Raw genomic sequence first — 20,215 nt, forward strand, 5'->3', positions numbered from 1 at the left:
CCCTGGTTTCCCTGCACCGCGGGGCCTCGGCCCTTTCTCTGGTGTCCTGCACCGTGGGGCCTCGGCCCTTCCCCTGGTGTCCTGCGCCGTGGGGCCTCGGCCCTTCCCCCGGTGTCCAGCACCGTGGGGCCTTGGCCCTTCCCCCGGTGTCCAGCACCGTGGGGCCTTGGCCCTTCCCCCGGTGCCCTGCACCGCGGGGCCTCAGCCCTTCCCCTGGTGTCCTGCACCGTGGGGCCTCGGCCCTTCCCCCGGGGTCCTGCGCCGTGGGGCCTCGGCCCTTCCCCCTGGTGTCCTGCACCGTGGAGCCTCGGCCCTTCCCCTGGTGTCCTGCACCGTGGGGCCTCGGCCCTACCCCTGGTGTCCTGCACCGTGGAGCCTCGGCCCTTCCCCTGGTGTCCCTGCACCGCGGGGCCTCGGCCCTTCCCCTGGTGTCCTGCACCGTGGGGCCTCGCCCCTTCCCCTGGTGTCCTGCACCGCGGGGCCTCGGCCCTTCCCCTGGTGTCCTGCACCGTGGGGCCTCGCCCCTTCCCCTGGTGTCCTGCACCGTGGGGCCTCGGCCCTTCCCCTGATGTCCTGCACCGTGGGGCCTCGGCCCTTCCCCCGGTGCCCTGCACCGTGGGGCCTCGGCCCTTCCCCCGGTGCCCTGCACCGTGGGGCCTTGGCCCTTCCCCTGGTGTCCTGCGCCGTGGGGCCTCGGCCCTTTACCTGGGGTTCTCAATGTGGGATCAGTTGGTGTCTCATGATTTCCTCTGTTGCCCTCCTTCCCCTGCAGGTCCATGGGAATACCCTCTCTAAAGTGAGTCAGGAGCAGGCTGTCGATGCCCTCAGGCCATCCAGAGACCCCCTTGTTATTCAGGTGCTGCGACGAAGCCCGAGAGGCAAAATCGCCGCCTCGATCCAGGACCTGCAGTTGGTCGACAATGGGACACAGACAGACATCACCTTCGAACACATCATGGCACTGAACAAGGTCAGGCCTCCATCTCCACCAGTCGTACTACTGGAACCATACGTTCTCTCCGATCTGTGAGTATCAGAAACAGCCCCGCCCCTACACCGAAAACACAGGGACCCCCCCACATACCCCAAATAAACAGGGAACCCCCCATACCCCGAATAAACAGGGACCCCCCATACCCCAAATAAACAGGGAACCCCCCGTACCCCAAATAAACAGGGAACCCCCCGTACCCCGAATAAACAGGGAACCCCCCGTACCCCGAATAAACAGGGACCCCCCCCCGTACCCCGAATAAACAGGGACGCCCCCCCATACCCCGAATAAACAGGGACGCCCCCCCGTACCCCGAATAAACAGGGACCCCCCCATACCCCGAATAAACAGGGAACCCCCCATACCCCGAATAAACAGGGAACCCCCCATACCCCGAATAAACAGGGACCCCCCCCCGTACCCTGAATAAACAGAGACCCCCCCCGTACCCTGAATAAACAGGGACCCCCGTACCCCGAATAAACAGGGAACCCCCCGTACCCCGAATAAACAGGGACGCCCCCCCCGTACCCCGAATAAACAGGGACGCCCCCCCGTACCCCGAATAAACAGGGACCCCCCATACCCCGAATAAACAGGGACCCCCCCATACCCCGAATAAACAGGGACCCCCGTACCCCGAATAAACAGGGACCCCCCCCCGTACCCCGAATAAACAGGGACGCCCCCCCCCCGTACCCCGAATAAACAGGGACCCCCCATACCCCGAATAAACAGGGACCCCCGTACCCCGAATAAACAGGGACCCCCCCCCATACCCCGAATAAACAGGGACCCCCGTACCCTGAATAAACAGGGACCCCCGTACCCCGAATAAACAGGGAACCCCCCGTACCCCGAATAAACAGGGACGCCCCCCCGTACCCCGAATAAACAGGGACGCCCCCCCCCCGTACCCCGAATAAACAGGGACCCCCCATACCCCGAATAAACAGGGACCCCCCCATACCCCGAATAAACAGGGACCCCCGTACCCCGAATAAACAGGGACCCCCCATACCCCGAAAAAACAGGGACCCCCTCATACCCCGAATAAACAGGGACCCCCCCCCATACCCCGAAAAAACAGGGACCCCCCCGTACCCCGAATAAACAGGGACCCCCCCCGTACCCCGAATAAACAGGGACCCCCCATACCCCGAAAAAACAGGGACCCCCCCCGTACCCTGAATAAACAGAGACCTCCCCCCACCGTACCCTGAATAAACAGAGACCTCCCCCCACCGTACCCTGAATAAACAGAGACCCCCCCCCCCCCGTACACTGAATAAACAGGGACCCCCCCCCCCCCGTACACTGAATAAACAGGGACCCCCCCCCCGTACACTGAATAAACAGGGACCCCCCCCCCCCGTACACTGAATAAACAGGGACCCCCCCCGTACCCTGAATAAACAGGGACCCCCCCGTACCCTGAATAAACAGGGACCCCCCCGTACCCTGAATAAACAGAGACCTCCCCCCACCGTACCCTGAATAAACAGAGACCCCCCCCCGTACCCCGAATAAACAGGGACCCCCTCATACTCCGAATAAACAGGGACGCCCCCCCGTACCCTGAATAAACAGAGACCCCCCCGTACCCTGAATAAACAGGGACCCACCCCCATACCCCGAATAAACAGAGACCCCCTCATACTCCGAATAAACAGGGACCCCCCGTACCCCGAATAACCAGGGACCCCCCCATACCCCGAATAAACAGGGACCCCCCCCCCATACCCTGAATAAACAGAGACCCCCCGTACCCCGAATAACCAGGGACCCCCCCATACCCCGAATAAACAGGGACCCCCCCGTACCCTGAATAAACAGGGACGCCCCCCCCGTACCCTGAATAAACAGAGACCCCCCCCGTACCCTGAATAAACAGGGACCCCCCGTACCCTGAATAAACAGGGACCCCCCCATACCCTGAATAAACAGGGACCCCCCCATACCCCGAATAAACAGGGACCCCCCCCCTTACCCTGAATAAACAGGGACCCCCCCATACCCTGAATAAACAGGGACCCCCCCATACCCTGAATAAACAGGGACCCCCCCATACCCTGAATAAACAGGGACCCCCCCATACCCTGAATAAACAGGGACCCCCCCATACCCCGAATAAACAGGGAGCCCCCCATACCCTGAATAAACAGGGACCCCCCATACCCTGAATAAACAGGGACCCCCCCCCATACCCCGAATAAACAGGGAGCCCCCCATACCCTGAATAAACAGGGACCCCCCCGTACCCTGAATAAACAGGGACCCCCCCATACCCTGAATAAACAGGGACCCCCCCATACCCTGAATAAACAGGGACGCCCCCCCGTACCCTGAATAAACAGAGACCCCCCCCGTACCCTGAATAAACAGGGAGCCCCCCGTACCCTGAATAAACAGAGACCCCCCCCGTACCCCGAATAAACAGAGACCCCCCCATACCCTGAATAAACAGAGACCCCCCCCGTACCCTGAATAAACAGAGACCCCCCCATACCCTGAATAAACAGAGACCTCCCCCCACTGTACCCTGAATAAACAGGGACCCCCCCCATACCCTGAATAAACAGAGACCCCCCCATACCCTGAATAAACAGGGACCCCCCCATACCCTGAATAAACAGGGACGCCCCCCCGTACCCTGAATAAACAGAGACCCCCCCCGTACCCTGAATAAACAGGGAGCCCCCCGTACCCTGAATAAACAGAGACCCCCCCCGTACCCCGAATAAACAGAGACCCCCCCATACCCTGAATAAACAGAGACCCCCCCCGTACCCTGAATAAACAGAGACCCCCCCATACCCTGAATAAACAGAGACCTCCCCCCACTGTACCCTGAATAAACAGGGACCCCCCCCATACCCTGAATAAACAGAGACCCCCCCATACCCTGAATAAACAGAGACCTCCCCCCACTGTACCCTGAATAAACAGGGACCCCCCCCCCATACCCTGAATAAACAGAGACCCCCCCCGTACCCTGAATAAACGGGGACCCCCCGATACCCTGAATAAACAGGGACCCCCCCCATACCCTGAATAAACAGAGACCCCCCCGTACCTTGAATAAACAGAGACCCCCCCGTACCCTGAATAAACAGAGACCCCCCTCGTACCCTGAATAAACAGGGACCCCCCCATACCCTAAATAAACAGGGACCCCCCCGTACCCTGAATAAACAGAGACCCCCCATACCCTAAATAAACAGGGACCCCCCCGTACCCTGAATAAACAGAGACCCCCCATACCCTAAATAAACAGGGACCCCCCCGTACCCTGAATAAACAGAGACCCCCCATACCCTGAATAAACAGGGACCCCCCCCCCATACCCTGAATAAACAGAGACCCCCCATACACTGAATAAACAGGGACCCCCCATACCCCGAATAAACAGGAACCCCCCCCGTACCCTGAATAAACAGAGACCCCCCCGTACCCTGAATAAACAGAGACCCCCCCGTACCCTGAATAAACAGAGACCCCCCCGTACCCTGAATAAACGGGGACCCCCCATACCCTGAATAAACAGAGACCCCCCCGTACCCTGAATAAACGGGGACCCCCCATACCCTGAATAAACAGAGACCCCCCCGTACCCTGAATAAACAGGGACCCCCCATACCCTGAATAAACAGAGACCCCCCCGTACCCTGAATAAACGGGGACCCCCCATACCCTGAATAAACAGAGACCCCCCCGTACCCTGAATAAACAGAGACCCCCCCGTACCCTGAATAAATAGAGACCCCCCCGTACCCTGAATAAACAGGGACCCCCCCGTACCCTGAATAAACAGGGACCCCCCCATTCCCTGAATAAACAGGGACCCCCCCCATTCCCTGAATAAACAGGGACCCCCCCCCATACCCTGAATAAACAGAGACCCCAAGTTCTCCTCCGTCGCTGTATCTCCCTCCAGTTCCGTTTCCCGTCCTTTCCCAAACACGCCCCTTTGCTCCTCCACAATCTTGCTCTCTGACGACAGCCCAATTCCCTTCCAGGCCTGAATCCCACTCCCCGACTCTAACCTCTTTCTCACACTGCAGGTCAGGGTTGAAGGAAAGCATTGTCCTGTGTTAGGGGGTCTCTCTCTCTCTCTGACTAACCTGTCGTTCCCACAGCCCTCCGATTGGGAACGATTACTACGACCCCAATGACTACCTGGACAGTGGTCATCATGAAGTCGACAGAACAGATGAGCTGGAATACGAGGTGAGTGTGCTGCACCCTACAACAGCCTGCATTTATATAGCGCCTTTAATGGAGTGAAAACCTCCCAATGCGCTTCACAGGAGCGTAAATCAGACCCCGAGCCACGAGGAGATATTAGGACAGGTGGCCAAAAGCTCGGTCAAAGAGGGAGGTTTTAAGGAGCGTCTGAAAGGAGGAGAGAGAGGCGGAGGGAGGTTTAGGGAGGGAATTCCAGAGCTTAGGGCCGAGGCAGCTGAAGGCACGGCCGCCAATGGTGGAGTGATGGAAATCGGGGGATGGACAAGAGGCCAGAACTGGAGGAGCGCAGAGATCAGGGAGGGTCGTAGGGGCTGGAGGAAGTTACAGAGATAGGGAGGGGGGGGCGAGGCCCATGGAGGGATTAGAACACGTACGCTTCAAAAGTACTTCATTGGCTGTGAAACGCTTTGGGACGTCCTGAGGTCATAAAAGATCCCACGGCCACTATTGGAAGAAGAGCAGGGGGGAGTTCTCCCCGGGGTCCTGGGGCCAATATTTATGCCTCAACCAACATCACTAAAAATCGGATGATCTGCTCATTATCACATTGCTGTTTGTGGGATCTTGCTGTGCGCAAATTGGCTGCCGCGTTTCCTACAATACAACAGCGACCACACTTCAAAAAGTACTTCCTTGGCTGTGAAGCTTTGGGACGTCCTGAGGTGGTGAAAGGTGCTGTAGAAATGGGAGTTCTCTCTTTCTCTTAGACAGGGACGACCGCTGATGATTTCTTTGCTGTTTTCCTGTCCAGGAAGTGGAGCTGTACAAAGACAGCCACCAGGAGAAGCTGGGGCTGACCGTGTGTTACCGCACTGACGATGAGAATGACACTGGAATTTACGTGGGAGAGGTAATGTGACAAGGCTGGAGTTAAAATGGCGGCTGTAACAGAGGGCTCGGTTTGAAGGGACGAGTGTTCATGGCGAACGTGTAGCCAGGAGCTGCTGTTATTGAGCGTCCAGGGAGAAGGACCAAGGTCCCACGGTGCAGGACACCAGGGGAAGGGCTGAGGCCCCACGGTGCAGGACACCAGGGGAAGGGCCGAGGCCCCACGGTGCAGGACACCAGGGGAAGGGCTGAGGCCCCACGGTGCAGGACACCAGGGGAAGGGCCGAGGCCCCACGGTGCAGGACACCAGGGGAAGGGCCGAGGCCCCACGGTGCAGGACACCAGGGGAAGGGCCGAGGCCCCACGGTGCAGGACACCAGGGGGGAGGGCCGAGGCCCCACGGTGCAGGACACCAGGGGGGAGGGCCGAGGCCCCACGGTGCAGGACACCAGGGGAAGGGCCGAGGCCCCACGGTGCAGGACACCAGGGGAAGGGCCGAGGCCCCACGGTGCAGGACACCAGGGGAAGGGCCGAGGCCCCACGGTGCAGGACGCTACAATAGTTGGAAAAAATAGGGGAGATGAGATTGTAAGTCAGGAAGTAGCTGAGTATCCTGTCCTCTCAAGCCTTGCTGGTACGCACTGTGAGAGTCGGTGTCTGTGGGACCCGTACCCCAGTGAGAGTCAGTGTGTGTGGGACCCGTACCCCAGTGAGAGTCGGTGTGTGTGGGACCCGTACCCCAGTGAGAGTCAGTGTGTGTGGGACCCGTACCCCAGTGAGAGTCGGTGTGTGTGGGACCCGTACCCCAGTGAGAGTCAGTGTCTGTGGGACCCGTACCCCAGTGAGAGTCAGTGTCTGTGGGACCCGTACCCCAGGGAGAGTCCGTGTCTGTGGGACCCGTACCCCAGTGAGAGTCCGTGTCTGTGGGACCCGTACCCCAGTGAGAGTCCGTGTCTGTGGGACCCGTACCCCAGTGAGAGTCCGTGTCTGTGGGACCCGTACCCCAGTGAGAGTCGGTGTCTGTGGGACCCGTACCCCAGTGAGAGTCGGTGTCTGTGGGACCCGTACCCCAGTGAGAGTCGGTGTCTGTGGGACCCGTACCCCAGTTGGCACACTCTTGTCACTATGCTGCCTCTCTCTCTGTCTGGACGCCACCTTCAACTTAGGGTTGCCAACTCCGATTTGCTGTATTCCTGGAGGTTTCATCACACAACCTGCCTCCTCCAACCCCACCCGGTCAAACAGCACTTTTCTTCCCCATCTCCAATATTTTTATATTTAATAAACTGAAGACTTCAAAAAAAATTTTAAAAAGACGCAATTCATTTCACCCCGATGATTTCTCTCCTGGGTTTTGCCCGCAGTAGTGTCCTGAAGATTAATCTTTCATCCCTGGAGACTCCAGGACAATCCTGGAGGGTTGGCAACCCCCAACATCCACAGCAATATCCCTCCCATGGTTGCATAGCCCTGCTGACACAAGGTATCCATGTTGACACACGTGGGCACTGGGGGGGGAGGTGTCAGAGGGAAACTGATGCCCATGTAACCCATACCCCAGTGAGAGTCGGTGTCTGTGGGACCCGTACCCCAGTGAGAGTCGGTGTCTGTGGGACCCGTACCCCAGTGAGAGTCGGTGTCTGTGGGACCCGTACCCCAGTGAGAGTCGGTGTCTGTGGGACCCGTACCCCAGTGAGAGTCGGTGTCTGTGGGACCCGTACCCCAGTGAGAGTCGGTGTCTGTGGGACCCGTACCCCAGTGAGAGTCGGTGTCTGTGGGACCCGTACCCCAGGGAGAGTCGGTGTGTGTGGGACCCGTACCCCAGTGAGAGTCGGTGTCTGTGGGACCCGTACCCCAGTGAGAGTCAGTGTCTGTGGGACCCGTACCCCAGTGAGAGTCGGTGTCTGTGGGACCCGTACCCCAGTGAGAGTCAGTGTCTGTGGGACCCGTACCCCAGTGAGAGTCAGTGTCTGAGGGACCCGTACCCCAGTGAGAGTCGGTGTCTGTGGGACCCGTACCCCAGTGAGAGTCGGTGTCTGTGGGACCCGTACCCCAGTGAGAGTCGGTGTCTGTGGGACCCGTACCCCAGTGAGAGTCGGTGTCTGAGGGACCCGTACCCCAGGGACAGTCGGTGTCTGTGGGACCCGTACCCTAGTGAGAGTCGGTGTCTGTGGGACCCGTACCCCAGAGAGAGTCGGTGTGTGTGGGACCCGTACCCCAGTGAGAGTCGGTGTGTGTGGGACCCGTACCCCAGTGAGAGTCGGTGTGTGTGGGACCCGTACCCCAGTGAGAGTCGGTGTCTGTGGGACCCGTACCCCAGTGAGAGTCGGTGTCTGTGAGACCCGTACCCCAGTGAGAGTCGGTGTCTGTGGGACCCGTACCCCAGTGAGAGTCGGTGTCTGTGAGACCCGTACCCCAGTGAGAGTCAGTGTGTGTGGGACCCGTACCCCAGTGAGAGTCAGTGTCTGTGGGACCCGTACCCCAGTGAGAGTCAGTGTGTGTGGGACCTGTACCCCAGTGAGAGTCGGTGTGTGTGGGACCCGTACCCCAGTGAGAGTCGGTGTCTGTGAGACCCGTACCCCAGTGAGAGTCGGTGTCTGTGGGACCCGTACCCCAGTGAGAGTCGGTGTCTGTGGGACCCGTACCCCAGGGAGAGTCAGTGTCTGTGGGACCCGTACCCCAGGGAGAGTCGGTGTGTGTGGGACCCGTGCCCCAGTGAGAGTCAGTGTCTGTGGGACCCGTACCCCAGTGAGAGTCAGTGTCTGTGGGACCCGTACCCCAGTGAGAGTCAGTGTCTGTGGGACCCGTACCCCAGTGAGAGTCGGTGTCTGTGGGACCCGTACCCCAGTGAGAGTCGGTGTGTGTGGGACCCGTACCCCAGTGAGAGTCAGTGTCTGTGAGACCCGTACCCCAGTGAGAGTCGGTGTGTGTGGGACCCGTACCCCAGTGAGAGTCAGTGTCTGTGAGACCCGTACCCCAGTGAGAGTCAGTGTCTGTGAGACCCGTACCCCAGTGAGAGTTAGTGCCCATGACACCGACTCTCCCTGGGGTGCGGGTTCCACGGGCACCTGCCACCCTCCAGTACCTCCCCCCTGTGCCCACTCTCCATGCATCAATAGGGCTATGCAACCATGAGAGGGGGCATGCTGCCCATTGCTGTCCATTAACTGACATATTGTCCAGCAGCAATATTAATCAGGAGCAGGAACCCTGGCTGATATTGCCCCCGTCCCCTCTCTAACCCAGGGACACTGAGACCAATTGCAGCACCGCAGTACCACCAACGCCCTAGCCCACCCCCCCGACCCTATTATGAGATCAGCTCACTGAGCACAGGCCCGGCACGGAGCCTGGGCCTTTCCTGCTCTGTGTGTGGGGCTCAGCTGCACACGGGGTGTGGGGAGGGCAAGAGGGAGGGTAGGAGGCTCCCGGACAGGTGTGACCTCGAGAATGGCGGAGGGGGAGGAGGGGTTGGGGGGAGTTGCCTGCTGGTTGTCGAGATGTTATATCTGCACACGATCGCAGTTTGACGATGTCTGTGTCCTTGCTTTCCAGCCTCCTCGGTTGTGTGGCTGACTGCTCGAGGAATTCTGAGCAGCAGAGGGCAAAGGGGACTCAGCATTGTGCCTGGTTCCCCTCTCCCTCTGTCCTGTGGGGAATCAGCCATGCATGAGAATCCCATCACCTCTCACGTAGGCCATGACTGTCGCCATGGCAACAAGTAATGGAAAATATTAATCTCCTTTATTTCTTGGCGTGCTGCAACCAACAGGCCCACGAGGTGCCCGCGCCAAGTGTCCGGACAGAGGGGGGTTCGGCGGGGGACAGGAGAATGAGGGGGGGAGTTTAACCCTTTCATCAAGTCACATGTTGGGCAAATACTGACTGGGGTAGAGTCTGGATGGGGTAGAGACTGGATGGGGTAGGGTCTGGATGAGGTAGGGTCTGGATGGGGTAGAGTCCGGATGGGGTAGGGTCTGGATGGGGTAGAGTCTGGATGGGGTAGGGTCTGGATGGGGTAGGGTCTGGATGAGGTAGGGTCTGGATGGGGTAGAGTCCGGATGGGGTAGAGTCCGGATGGGGTGGAGTCCGGATGGGGTGGAGTCCGGATGGGGTAGGGTCTGGATGAGGTGGAGTCTGGATGGGGTACAGTCTGGATGGGGTAGAGTCTGGATGGGGTAGAGTCTGGATGGGGTACAGTCTGGATGAGGTAGAGTCTGGAAGGGGTGGTGTCTGGATGGGGTAGAGTCTGGATGGGGTGGAGTCTGGATGGGGTGGAGTCTGGATGGGGTAGGGTCTGGATGGGGTGGAGTCTGGATGAGGTGGAGTCTGGATGGGGTAGGGTCTGGATGGGGTGGAGTCTGGATGAGGTGGAGTCTGGATGGGGTAGGGTCTGGATGGGGTGGAGTCCGGATGGGGGTAGAGTCTGGAATGGGGTAGGGTCTGGATGAGGTGGAGTCTGGATGGGGTACAGTCTGGATGAGGTAGGGTCTGGATGGGGTACAGTCTGGATGGGGTAGGGTCTGGATGGGGTGGTGTCTGGATGGAGTAGAGTCTGGATGGGGTAGGGTCTGGATGAGGTGGAGTCTGGATGGGGTACAGTCTGGATGAGGTAGGGTCTGGATGGGGTACAGTCTGGATGGGGTAGGGTCTGGATGGGGTGGTGTCTGGATGGAGTAGAGTCTGGATGGGGTAGAGTCTGGATGGGGTAGGGTCTGGATGGGGTAGAGTCTGGATGGGGTAGGGTCTGGATGGGGTAGGGTCTGGATGGGGTAGGGTCTGGATGGGGTAGGGTCTGGATGGGGTAGGGTCTGGACGGAGTAGAGTCTGGATGGGGTAGAGTCTGGATGGGGTAGAGTCTGGATGGGGTAGGGTCTGGATGGGATAGAGTCTGGATGGGGTAGGGTCTGGATGGGGTAGGGTCTGGACGGAGTAGAGTCTGGATGGGGTAGAGTCTGGATGGGGTAGAGTCTGGATGGGGTAGGGTCTGGATGGGGTAGAGTCTGGATGGGGTAGAGTCTGGATGGGGTAGAGTCTGGATGGGGTAGGGTCTGGATGGGGTAGGGTCTGGATGGGGTAGGGTCTGGATGGGGTAGGGTCTGGACGGAGTAGAGTCTGGATGGGGTAGAGTCTGGATGGGGTAGAGTCTGGATGGGGTAGAGTCTGGATGGGGTAGGGTCTGGATGGGGTAGAGTCTGGATGGGGTAGGGTCTGGATGGGGTAGGGTCTGGACGGAGTAGAGTCTGGATGGGGTAGGGTCTGGATGGGGTAGGGTCTGGATGGGGTAGAGTCTGGATGGGGTAGAGTCTGGATGGGGTAGAGTCTGGATGGAGTAGAGTCTGGATGGGGTAGAGTCTGGATGGGGTAGAGTCTGGATGGGGTAGGGTCTGGATGGGGTAGAGTCTGGATGGGGTAGGGTCTGGATGGGGTAGAGTCTGGATGGGGTAGGGTCTGGATGGGGTAGAGTCTGGATGGGGTAGAGTCTGGATGGGGTAGAGTCTGGATGGGGTAGGGTCTGGATGGGGTAGGGTCTGGATGGGGTAGGGTCTGGATGGGGTAGAGTCTGGATGGGGTAGAGTCTGGATGGGGTAGAGTCTGGATGGAGTAGAGTCTGGATGGGGTAGAGTCTGGATGGGGTAGAGTCTGGATGGGGTAGGGTCTGGATGGAGTAGAGTCTGGATGGGGTAGAGTCTGGATGGGGTAGGGTCTGGATGGGGTAGAGTCTGGATGGGGTAGAGTCTGGATGGGGTAGAGTCTGGATGGGGTAGGGTCTGGATGGGGTAGAGTCTGGATGGGGTAGGGTCTGGATGGGGTAGAGTCTGGATGGAGTGGAGTCTGGATGGGGTAGAGTCTGGATGGGGTGGAGTCTGGATGGGGTAGGGTCTGGATGGGGTAGAGTCTGGAAGGGGTAGAGTCTGGAAGGGGTGGAGTCTGGATGGGGTGGAGTCTGGATGGGCTGGAGTCTGGATGGGGTAGAATCTGGATGGGGTAGGGTCTGGATGGGGTGGAGTCTGGATGGGGTAGAGTCTGGATGGGGTGGAGTCTGGATGGGGTAGAGTCTGGATGGGGTGGAGTCTGGATGGGGTAGGGTCTGGATGGAGTGGAGTCTGGATGGGGTAGAGTCTGGATGGGGTAGAGTCTGGATGGGGTGGAGTCTGGATGGGGTAGAGTCTGGAAGGGGTAGAGTCTGGATGGATGGGGTAGAGTCTGGAAGGGGTAGGGTCTGGATGGGGTAGGGTCTGGATGGGGTAGAGTCTGGATGGGGTAGGGTCTGGATGGGGTAGGGTCTGGATGAGGTGGAGTCTGGATGGGGTAGAGTCTGGATGGGGTAGGGTCTGGATGGGGTAGGGTCTGGATGGGGTAGAGTCTGGATGGGGTAGGGTCTGGATGGGGTAGGGTCTGGATGAGGTGGAGTCTGGATGGGGTAGAGTCTGGATGGGGTAGAGTCTGGATGGAGTAGGGTCTGGATGGGGTGGACGAGCAAAGGGATAGAGGGGTACAGATACACAAATCATTAAAAGTAGCAACACAGGTTAACAAAGCCATAAAAAAGCAAACCAAGCACTGGGGTTCATATCTAGAGGGATAGAATTGAAAAGCAGAGAAGTTATGTGAAACATGTACAAACCTTGTTGAAAGCACACTTAGAGCACTGTGGACAGTTCTGGTCTCCATATACCTCGGTTAGACCACACTTAGAGCACTGTGGACAGTTCTGGTCTCCAAATACCTTGGTTAGACCACACTTAGAGCACTGTGGACAGTTCTGGTCTCCATATACCTCGGTTGGACCACACTTGGAGCACTGTGCACAGTTCTGGTCTCCATATACCTTGGTTAGACCACACTTGGAGCACTGTGCGCAGTTCTGGTCTCCATATACCTTGGTTAGATCACACTTGGAGCACTGAGCACAGTTCTGGTCTCCATATACCTTGGTTAGACCACACTTGGAGCACTGTGCGCAGTTCTGGTCTCCATATACCTCGGTTGGACCACACTTGGAGCACTGTGCGCAGTTCTGGTCTCCATATTATAAGAAGGATATAGTTCATGATTTCGAACACCTCTATTAAACTCTCCTCTGCACCTTCTCTGCTCTAAGGAGAACAATCCCAGATTCTCCAGTCTCTCCACGTCACTGGTTATCGATCTGATGTTGACATTGTGGAGGGTGACCCCTCACCCCCTTTCAACATGAACTAGTTTAACCGAGATTATCTGTTCATTTGCAGATTAACCCGAATGGTATCGCAGCGAAGGACGGTCGGATCCGAACGGGGGATCGAATCATTCAGGTAGGAGGCTGACACCGAATATCAGCTCGGGGGGCGGTCTATCACTGCACCACTCACACACCAGCCTCTCACCCCCCGGGGCCTGGGCTCAAATCCACTCTCTGTACTGGTTCTCAATGAGACTCAATCAAAGGCTCCTCATCGCCACATCAACTCGAATTCCACACAAAACTGCATCTCACTCAGAGAGAGCACCAGACAGCAGGCTCAGGAGCTGGAAAACCGTCACACAACATGGGGTATTCTGCTGACAGAGCAGTGTAGAGGGAGCTTTACTCTGTATCTAACCCTGTACCTGCCCTGGGAGTGTTTGATGGGACAGTGTAGAGGGAGCTTTACTCTGTATCTAACCCTGTACCTGCCCTGGGAGTGTTTGATGGGACAGTGTAGAGGGAGCTTTACTCTGTATCTAACCCTGTACCTGCCCCTGGGAGTGTTTGATGGGACAGTGTAGAGGGAGCTTTACTCTGTATCTAACCCTGTACCTGCCCTGGGAGTGTTTGATGGGACAGTGTAGAGGGAGCTTTACTCTGTATCTAACCCTGTCCCTGCCCTGGGAGTGTTTGATGGGACAGTGTAGAGGGAGCTTTACTCTGTATCTAACCCTGTACCTGCCCCTGGGAGTGTTTGATGGGACAGTGTAGAGGGAGCTTTACTCTGTATCTAACCCTGTACCTGCCCCTGGGAGTGTTTGATGGGACAGTGTAGAGGGAGCTTTACTCTGTATCTAACCCTGTACCTGCCCCGGGAGTGTTTGATGGGACAGTGTAGAGGGAGCTTTACTCTGTATCTAACCCTGTACCTGCCCTGGGAGTGTTTGACGGGACAGTGTAGAGGGAGCTTTACTCTGTATCTAACCCTGTACCTGACCCTGGGAGTGTTTGATGGGACAGTGTAGAGGGAGCTTTACTCTGTATCTAACCCTGTACCTGACCCTGGGAGTGTTTGATGGGACAGTGTAGAGGGAGCTTTACTCTGTATCTAACCCTGTACCTGCCCTGGGAGTGTTTGATGGGACAGTGTTGAGGGAGCTTTACTCTGTATCTAACCCTGTACCTGCCCTGGGAGTGTTTGATGGGACAGTGTAGAGGGAGCTTTACTCTGTATCTAACCCTGTACCTGCCCTGGGAGTGTTTGATGGGACAGTGTAGAGGGAGCTTTACTCTGTATCTAACCCTGTACCTGCCCTGGGAGTGTTTGATGGGACAGTGTAGAGGGAGCTTTACTCTGTATCTGACCCTGTACCTGCCCTGGGAGTGTTTGATGCAAACATTGACACACTGGAGATCAGGAGCAGGAACGCTGGCCGATTATCCCCTTCTTAACCTGGAGGGCAACTGTAGCCCCCTCCCCTACCCCCGGATGAGGTGAACGAACTCCACATGGACTGGCGATCGAAACCCAGGATCGAACCTCGCCTGATCCGGTCTCGTTCAGTGCCGCAGTGGGTAAGGGCTGTGATTGGCCCCCTTTATTCATGTCGTGCCCGTCTGTGTTACAGATAAACGGGGTTGAAGTCCAGAACAGGGAGGAGGCCGTCGCAATTCTCACCCGGGAGGACAGCACAAATGTCTCCTTACTGCTGGCCAGGCCAGAGATGGAGGTAAGGTTAACTGTCTGGAGAATAGTGTGCAAATAATAGTGAACAATAGTGTGCATTGGGCGGAGGCTATCCCAGCGACGTGTCGCAGGTTAAAATTGTGGCGATCGCACAAGAACGGGTTTGCGTCATTTTTGAGTCAGAAGGTCCTGGGTTTGTGTCCGACTGCAAAAGCCCGTAATCCAGGCCGACACTCCCCGCACAGGACTGAGGGAGCACTGTCGGAGGGTCAGTACTGAGGGAGCACTGTCGGAGGGTCAGTACTGAGGGAGCACTGTCGGAGGGTCAGTACTGAGGGAGCACTGTCGGAGGGTCAGTACTGAGGGAGCACTGTCGGAGGGTCAGTACTGAGGGAGCACTGTCGGAGGGTCAGTACCGAGGGAGCACTGTCGGAGGGTCAGTACCGAGGGAGCACTGTCGGAGGGTCAGTACCGAGGGAGCACTGTCGGAGGGTCAGTACCGAGGGAGCACTGTCGGAGGGTCAGTACCGAGGGAGCACTGTCGGAGGGTCAGTACCGAGGGAGCACTGTCGGAGGGTCAGTACCGAGGGAGCACTGTCGGAGGGTCAGTACCGAGGGAGCACTGTCGGAGGGTCAGTACCGAGGGAGCACTGTCGGAGGGTCAGTACCGAGGGAGCACTGTCGGAGGGTCAGTACCGAGGGAGCACTGTCGGAGGGTCAGTACCGAGGGAGCACTGTCGGAGGGTCAGTACTGAGGGAGCGCTGCACTATCGGAGGGTCAGTACTGAGGGAGCGCTGCACTATCGGAGGGTCAGTACTGAGGGAGCCCTGCACTATCGGAGGGTCAGTACTGAGGGATTGCTGCACTGTCGGAGGGTCAGTACTGAGGGAGCGCTGCACTGTCGGAGAGTCAGTACTGAGGGAGCGCTGCACTGTCGGAGGGTCAGTACTGAGGGAGCACTGTCGGAGGGTCAGTACCGAGGGAGCGCTGCACTGTCGGAGGGTCAGTACCGAGGGAGCGCTGCACTATCGGAGGGTCAGTACTGAGGGAGCCCTGCACTATCGGAGGGTCAGTACTGAGGGAGCGCTGCACTGTCGGAGGGTCAGTACTGAGGGAGCGCTGCACTGTCGGAGGGTCAGTACTGAGGGAGCGCTGCACTGTCGGAGGGTCAGTACTGAGGGAGCGCCGCACTGTCGGAGGGTCAGTACTGAGGGAGCGCCGCACTGTCGGAGGGTCAGTACTGAGGGAGCGCCGCACTGTCGGACGGTCAGTACTGAGGGAGCGCTGCACTGTCGGACGGTCAGTACTGAGGGAGCGCTGCACTGTCGGAGGGTCAGTACTGAGGGAGCGCTGCACTGTCGGAGGGTCAGTACTGAGGGAGCGCTGGATTACTGTTGATAATTATATGCCAAACCTTGTTTGCTAAAGCCCGGTTTTCTTTCCCCAAAGTTGGACGAAGGTTGGATGGAAGAAAGGAATGAGGCAATGGACATTCCCGGTCGAGAGGAGGGAGAGGAGCCTCCGGCAGGGCTTGTCAAGGCTAACCCAGCGCAGCAGGTAAGTGACGGTCCCCTCAATCTGAGAGTGATAACAAAACCCGGAGCCGCCCCCTTGCTGCCTTTACGGCATCACGGTATCGTCAGTGGCTCTCACTCAGAAGGTCATGGGTTCGAGCCCCACTCCAGACACTGGAGCTTACAATTCAGGCCGACGCTCCCAGTGTCACTAGAAATACAAGTTCTTTCTTTCTTTACGCAACAGGCTCGAGGGGCTGAATGGCCTCCTCCTGTTCCTATGTGGAATGTCCTGTCAACACTCACTGTCTCGGTTCACACACTTGGTCAAGGAGCTGTCCAGCAGCCAGTGTCTGTGCTGCCCTTACTTTCCTCCCCCACCCCCGACCATGTGAGTCAGCACCCTCGGGAGGGGGGGATTTTACATCGAACGTACAGCACAAGGAACAGGCCATTCGGCCCAACTGGTCTGTGCTGGTGTTTGTGCTCCACACGAGCCTCCTCCCTCCCTACTCCATCTCACCCTATCACCCTATCCTTCTATTCCTTTCTCCCTCATGTGTTTATCCGGCTTCCCCTTAAATCCATCTCTGTTATTCCCCTCAACCACTCCCTGTGGGAGTGAGTTCCACATTCTCACCACTCTCTGGGTAAAGAAGTTTCTCCTGAATTCCCTATTGGATTTATTACTGACTATCTTATATTTATGGCCCCGAGTTCTGGTCTCCCCCAGAAGAGGAAACATCTTCTCTACATCTACCCTATCAAACCCTTTCATAATTTTAAAGACCTCGATCAGGTCACCCCTCAGTCTTCTCTTTTATATTGAAGAGTCCCAGCCTGTTCAATCGGTCCTGATAGTTATAACCTCTCAGTTCTGGTATCATTCTTGCAAATGTTTTTTGCACCTTCTCCGGTGCCTCTATATCCTTTTTATAATATGGAGACCAGAACTGCGCACAGTGCTCCAAGTGTGGTCTAACCAAGGTATATGGAGTCCAGAACTGTGCACAGTGCTCCGAGTGTGGTCTAACCAAGGAATATGGAGACCAGAACTGTGCACAGTGCTCCAAGTGTGGTCTAACCAAGGTATATGGAGACCAGAACTGTGCTCAGTGCTCCAAGTGTGGTCTAACCAAGGTATATGGAGACCAGAACTGTGCACAGTGCTCCGAGTGTGGTCTAACGAAGGAATATGGAGACCAGAACTGTGCACAGTGCTCCAAGTGTGGTCTAACCAAGGTATATGGAGACCAGAACTGTGCACAGTGCTCCAAGTGTGGTCTAACCAAGGTATATGGAGACTAGAACTGTGCACAGTGCTCCAAGTGTGGTCTAACCAAGGAATATGGAGACCAGAACTGTGCACAGTGCTCCAAGTGTGGTCTAACCAAGGTATATGGAGACCAGAACTGTGCACAGTGCTCCAAGTGTGGTCTAACCAAGGTATATGGAGACCAGAACTGTGCACAGTGCTCCAAGTGTGGTCTAACCAAGGTTCTATACAAGTTTAATATAACTTCCTTGTTTTGTGCTCTATCTCAGCATATTATTATTTGTTTTTACAGAAAGAAGCAGAGGATGAGAAGGGGTCGGCGAACACCAGGAACATTCTGAGCAACAGCCAGGACCTGGACAGTGGGGTCGGGCGCACAGACGAGAGCACTCGCAACGACGAGAGTTCGGAACACGACATCCTGGGGGACGACCAGACCAGTACCACCACCACCACCACCACCACCAGCAGCACCACCAACACCACCCCAGGGAGCCTGAGGAGGTTCCGACACGACAAGGGCGAGGGCCTGCCTGCTCGGGCCCGGGCCTGCGACTTCCACCTCAGCACCGACTCTCTGGCGGCCCCCGAGTTGCTGCCGGGTCTCACCGAGGAGGAGTGCGACCGGTACCGCGAGCTGCTGGAGATCAAGTGCCACCTGGAGAACGGGAACGGCCTCTGCTACCAGCGGGGGCGGGAGCTGGACGTCAACCGCAACGAGGGGGTGGGCCACGTGGTGGGCATGCTGCAGGAGGAGCTGCGGCACCTGGAGTTTAAGTGCCGCAACGTCCTGCGGGCGCAGAAGATGCAGCAGCTGCGGGAGAGGTGCATGAAGGCCTGGTTGGCGGGCGAGGGGGGGCCCTTCGATGCCACTGGGGCAGGGGCCGGGGCCGAGCCCCAGCGCCACGGGCTCTGCGACATCACCGAGCTGCCCGAGAGGTCGGACAAGGACAGCACCAGCGCCTACAACACCGGGGAGAGCTGCCGCAGCACTCCCCTGCTGGCCGAGCCCGCGCCCGACAGCCCCTCGCAGCCGGGGAGCGAGCGGCGCAGCAACGCCAACAACCTCAACCTCAACCTCGGCCGTGCCCCGCTCCTCCCCTGCCAGGCCAGCCCCGCCAAGTTCAGGAGCCTGCCCAGGGAGGGCGAGGGGAGGAGGCACCCCGAGGAGAAGGGCAAGCGGGGGCTGAAGGGGGCCGGGGGCGAGGGGAGCCCCTATCTGTCCCGTTGCCACCGCGGCTCCCCGAGCAGGCAGGGTCGTCTGTCGGAGCGTTACCGGAGCTGTGTCCAGCTGGTGCAGCCCCAGGCCGGGTCGGACTGCGGACAGAGCCTGGCGGGGAGCAAGGCCGAGCCCCGCATGGAGTGGAAGGTCAAGGTCCGAAGCGACGGCTCCCGCTACGTGGCCAAGCGCCCGGTGCGCGATAAGCTGCTGAAAGCCCGGGCCATGAAGATCCGGGAGGAGCGGAGCGGGGTGACCACCGACGACGACGCGGTCAGCGAGATGAAGATGGGGCGTTACTGGAGCAAGGAGGAGCGGAAGCAGCACCTGGTCCGCGCTCGTGAGCAGCGCAAGAGGCGGGAGTTCATGATCCAGAGCCGCCTGGACTGCCTGAAGGAGCAGCAGAGCGCCGAGGCCAGGAGCGAGCTCAGCATCATCGCGCTGAGCCACAAGAAGACCATGAGGAAACGCAACAAGAAGATCCTGGACAACTGGATGACCATTCAGGAGATGCTGGCCCACGGCACCCGAACAGTAGACGGCAAGCGAGTGTACAACCCACTTCTGTCGGTCACCACCGTTTAACGGGAGGGTGGACCTGGTACCTCTGAGGCGTCCTGCGGTGGGGGACGAAAGTGGGGTCGGGTCGGGTCGGGGGGGGTCTCACCTCTCGAAGGACCGCGTTCCCCGCACCTCCTCCTCCCCCCACCGCCTACTCTGTTCTCCGTGGCACCAACCAAGCGGTCAAGGGAGAGATGGCCGCTCTGCTGAGCTCCGCCGAGTCCCCAAAGGACTGCTGCCAAACGGTTGCTTTGCCGTCGATCGCCATGGCGACTCGGGGGCGAAGAGGACTTAGTTGAGACGCGCCGTTAGGGTGTCGCCACGGTATCGTAGCTAAGACTTTCATTTTTTTTTTAAAACAAAAAAAAACAATTCCCCCTCCCCCAGCATTTTCAGCATGGACGTTGGGAATCTAAGGGTGGGACAGCAGGGGGTAGGAGGGTTAAAGAGGGCGGGGAGGAGGGGGGGGGTGATGGTGGGGAGTGGGGGGGGGGGGGGGAGGTGAAGCTGCAACATTGGTCAGACGTGGGACAGTACCTCACCAACTCGGGCGAAACACTGGGGATGGGACCCTCTGACTCTGGGACACTGGGGATGGGACCCTCTGACTCTGGGACACTGGGGATGGGACCATCTGATTCTGGGACACTGGGGATGGGACCCTCTGACTCTGGGACACTGGGGATGGGACCCTCTGACTCTGGGACACTGGGGAT

General features: G+C 58.2%; 1 protein-coding gene across 2 annotated transcripts; it reads left to right on the forward strand.

The window, feature by feature from the left end:
- Nucleotides 1-766: 766 nt before the first annotated feature.
- Nucleotides 767-19,523, forward strand: LOC137306846 (PDZ domain-containing protein 4-like). 2 transcript variants are annotated; one of them, XM_067976243.1, is made up of 8 exons: nt 773-1,026; nt 5,014-5,036; nt 5,148-5,224; nt 5,994-6,092; nt 13,306-13,368; nt 14,870-14,971; nt 16,379-16,496; nt 18,022-19,523. In XM_067976243.1, the coding sequence occupies exons 1-8, from the start codon at nt 956-958 to the stop codon at nt 19,521-19,523; spliced, it is 2,055 nt and encodes a 684-aa protein (XP_067832344.1). In that variant the 5' UTR covers nt 773-955. The 2 variants fall into 2 exon arrangements, with proteins under 2 accessions (XP_067832345.1, XP_067832344.1); XM_067976244.1 differs by lacking the exon at nt 5,014-5,036 and having other exon boundaries at nt 767-1,026; nt 5,134-5,224.
- Nucleotides 19,524-20,215: the final 692 nt, after the last annotated feature.

The sequence above is a fragment of the Heptranchias perlo genome, chromosome 45 (genome assembly GCF_035084215.1).
Source record: "Heptranchias perlo isolate sHepPer1 chromosome 45, sHepPer1.hap1, whole genome shotgun sequence".
NCBI classification, from domain to species: Eukaryota; Metazoa; Chordata; class Chondrichthyes; order Hexanchiformes; family Hexanchidae; genus Heptranchias; species Heptranchias perlo.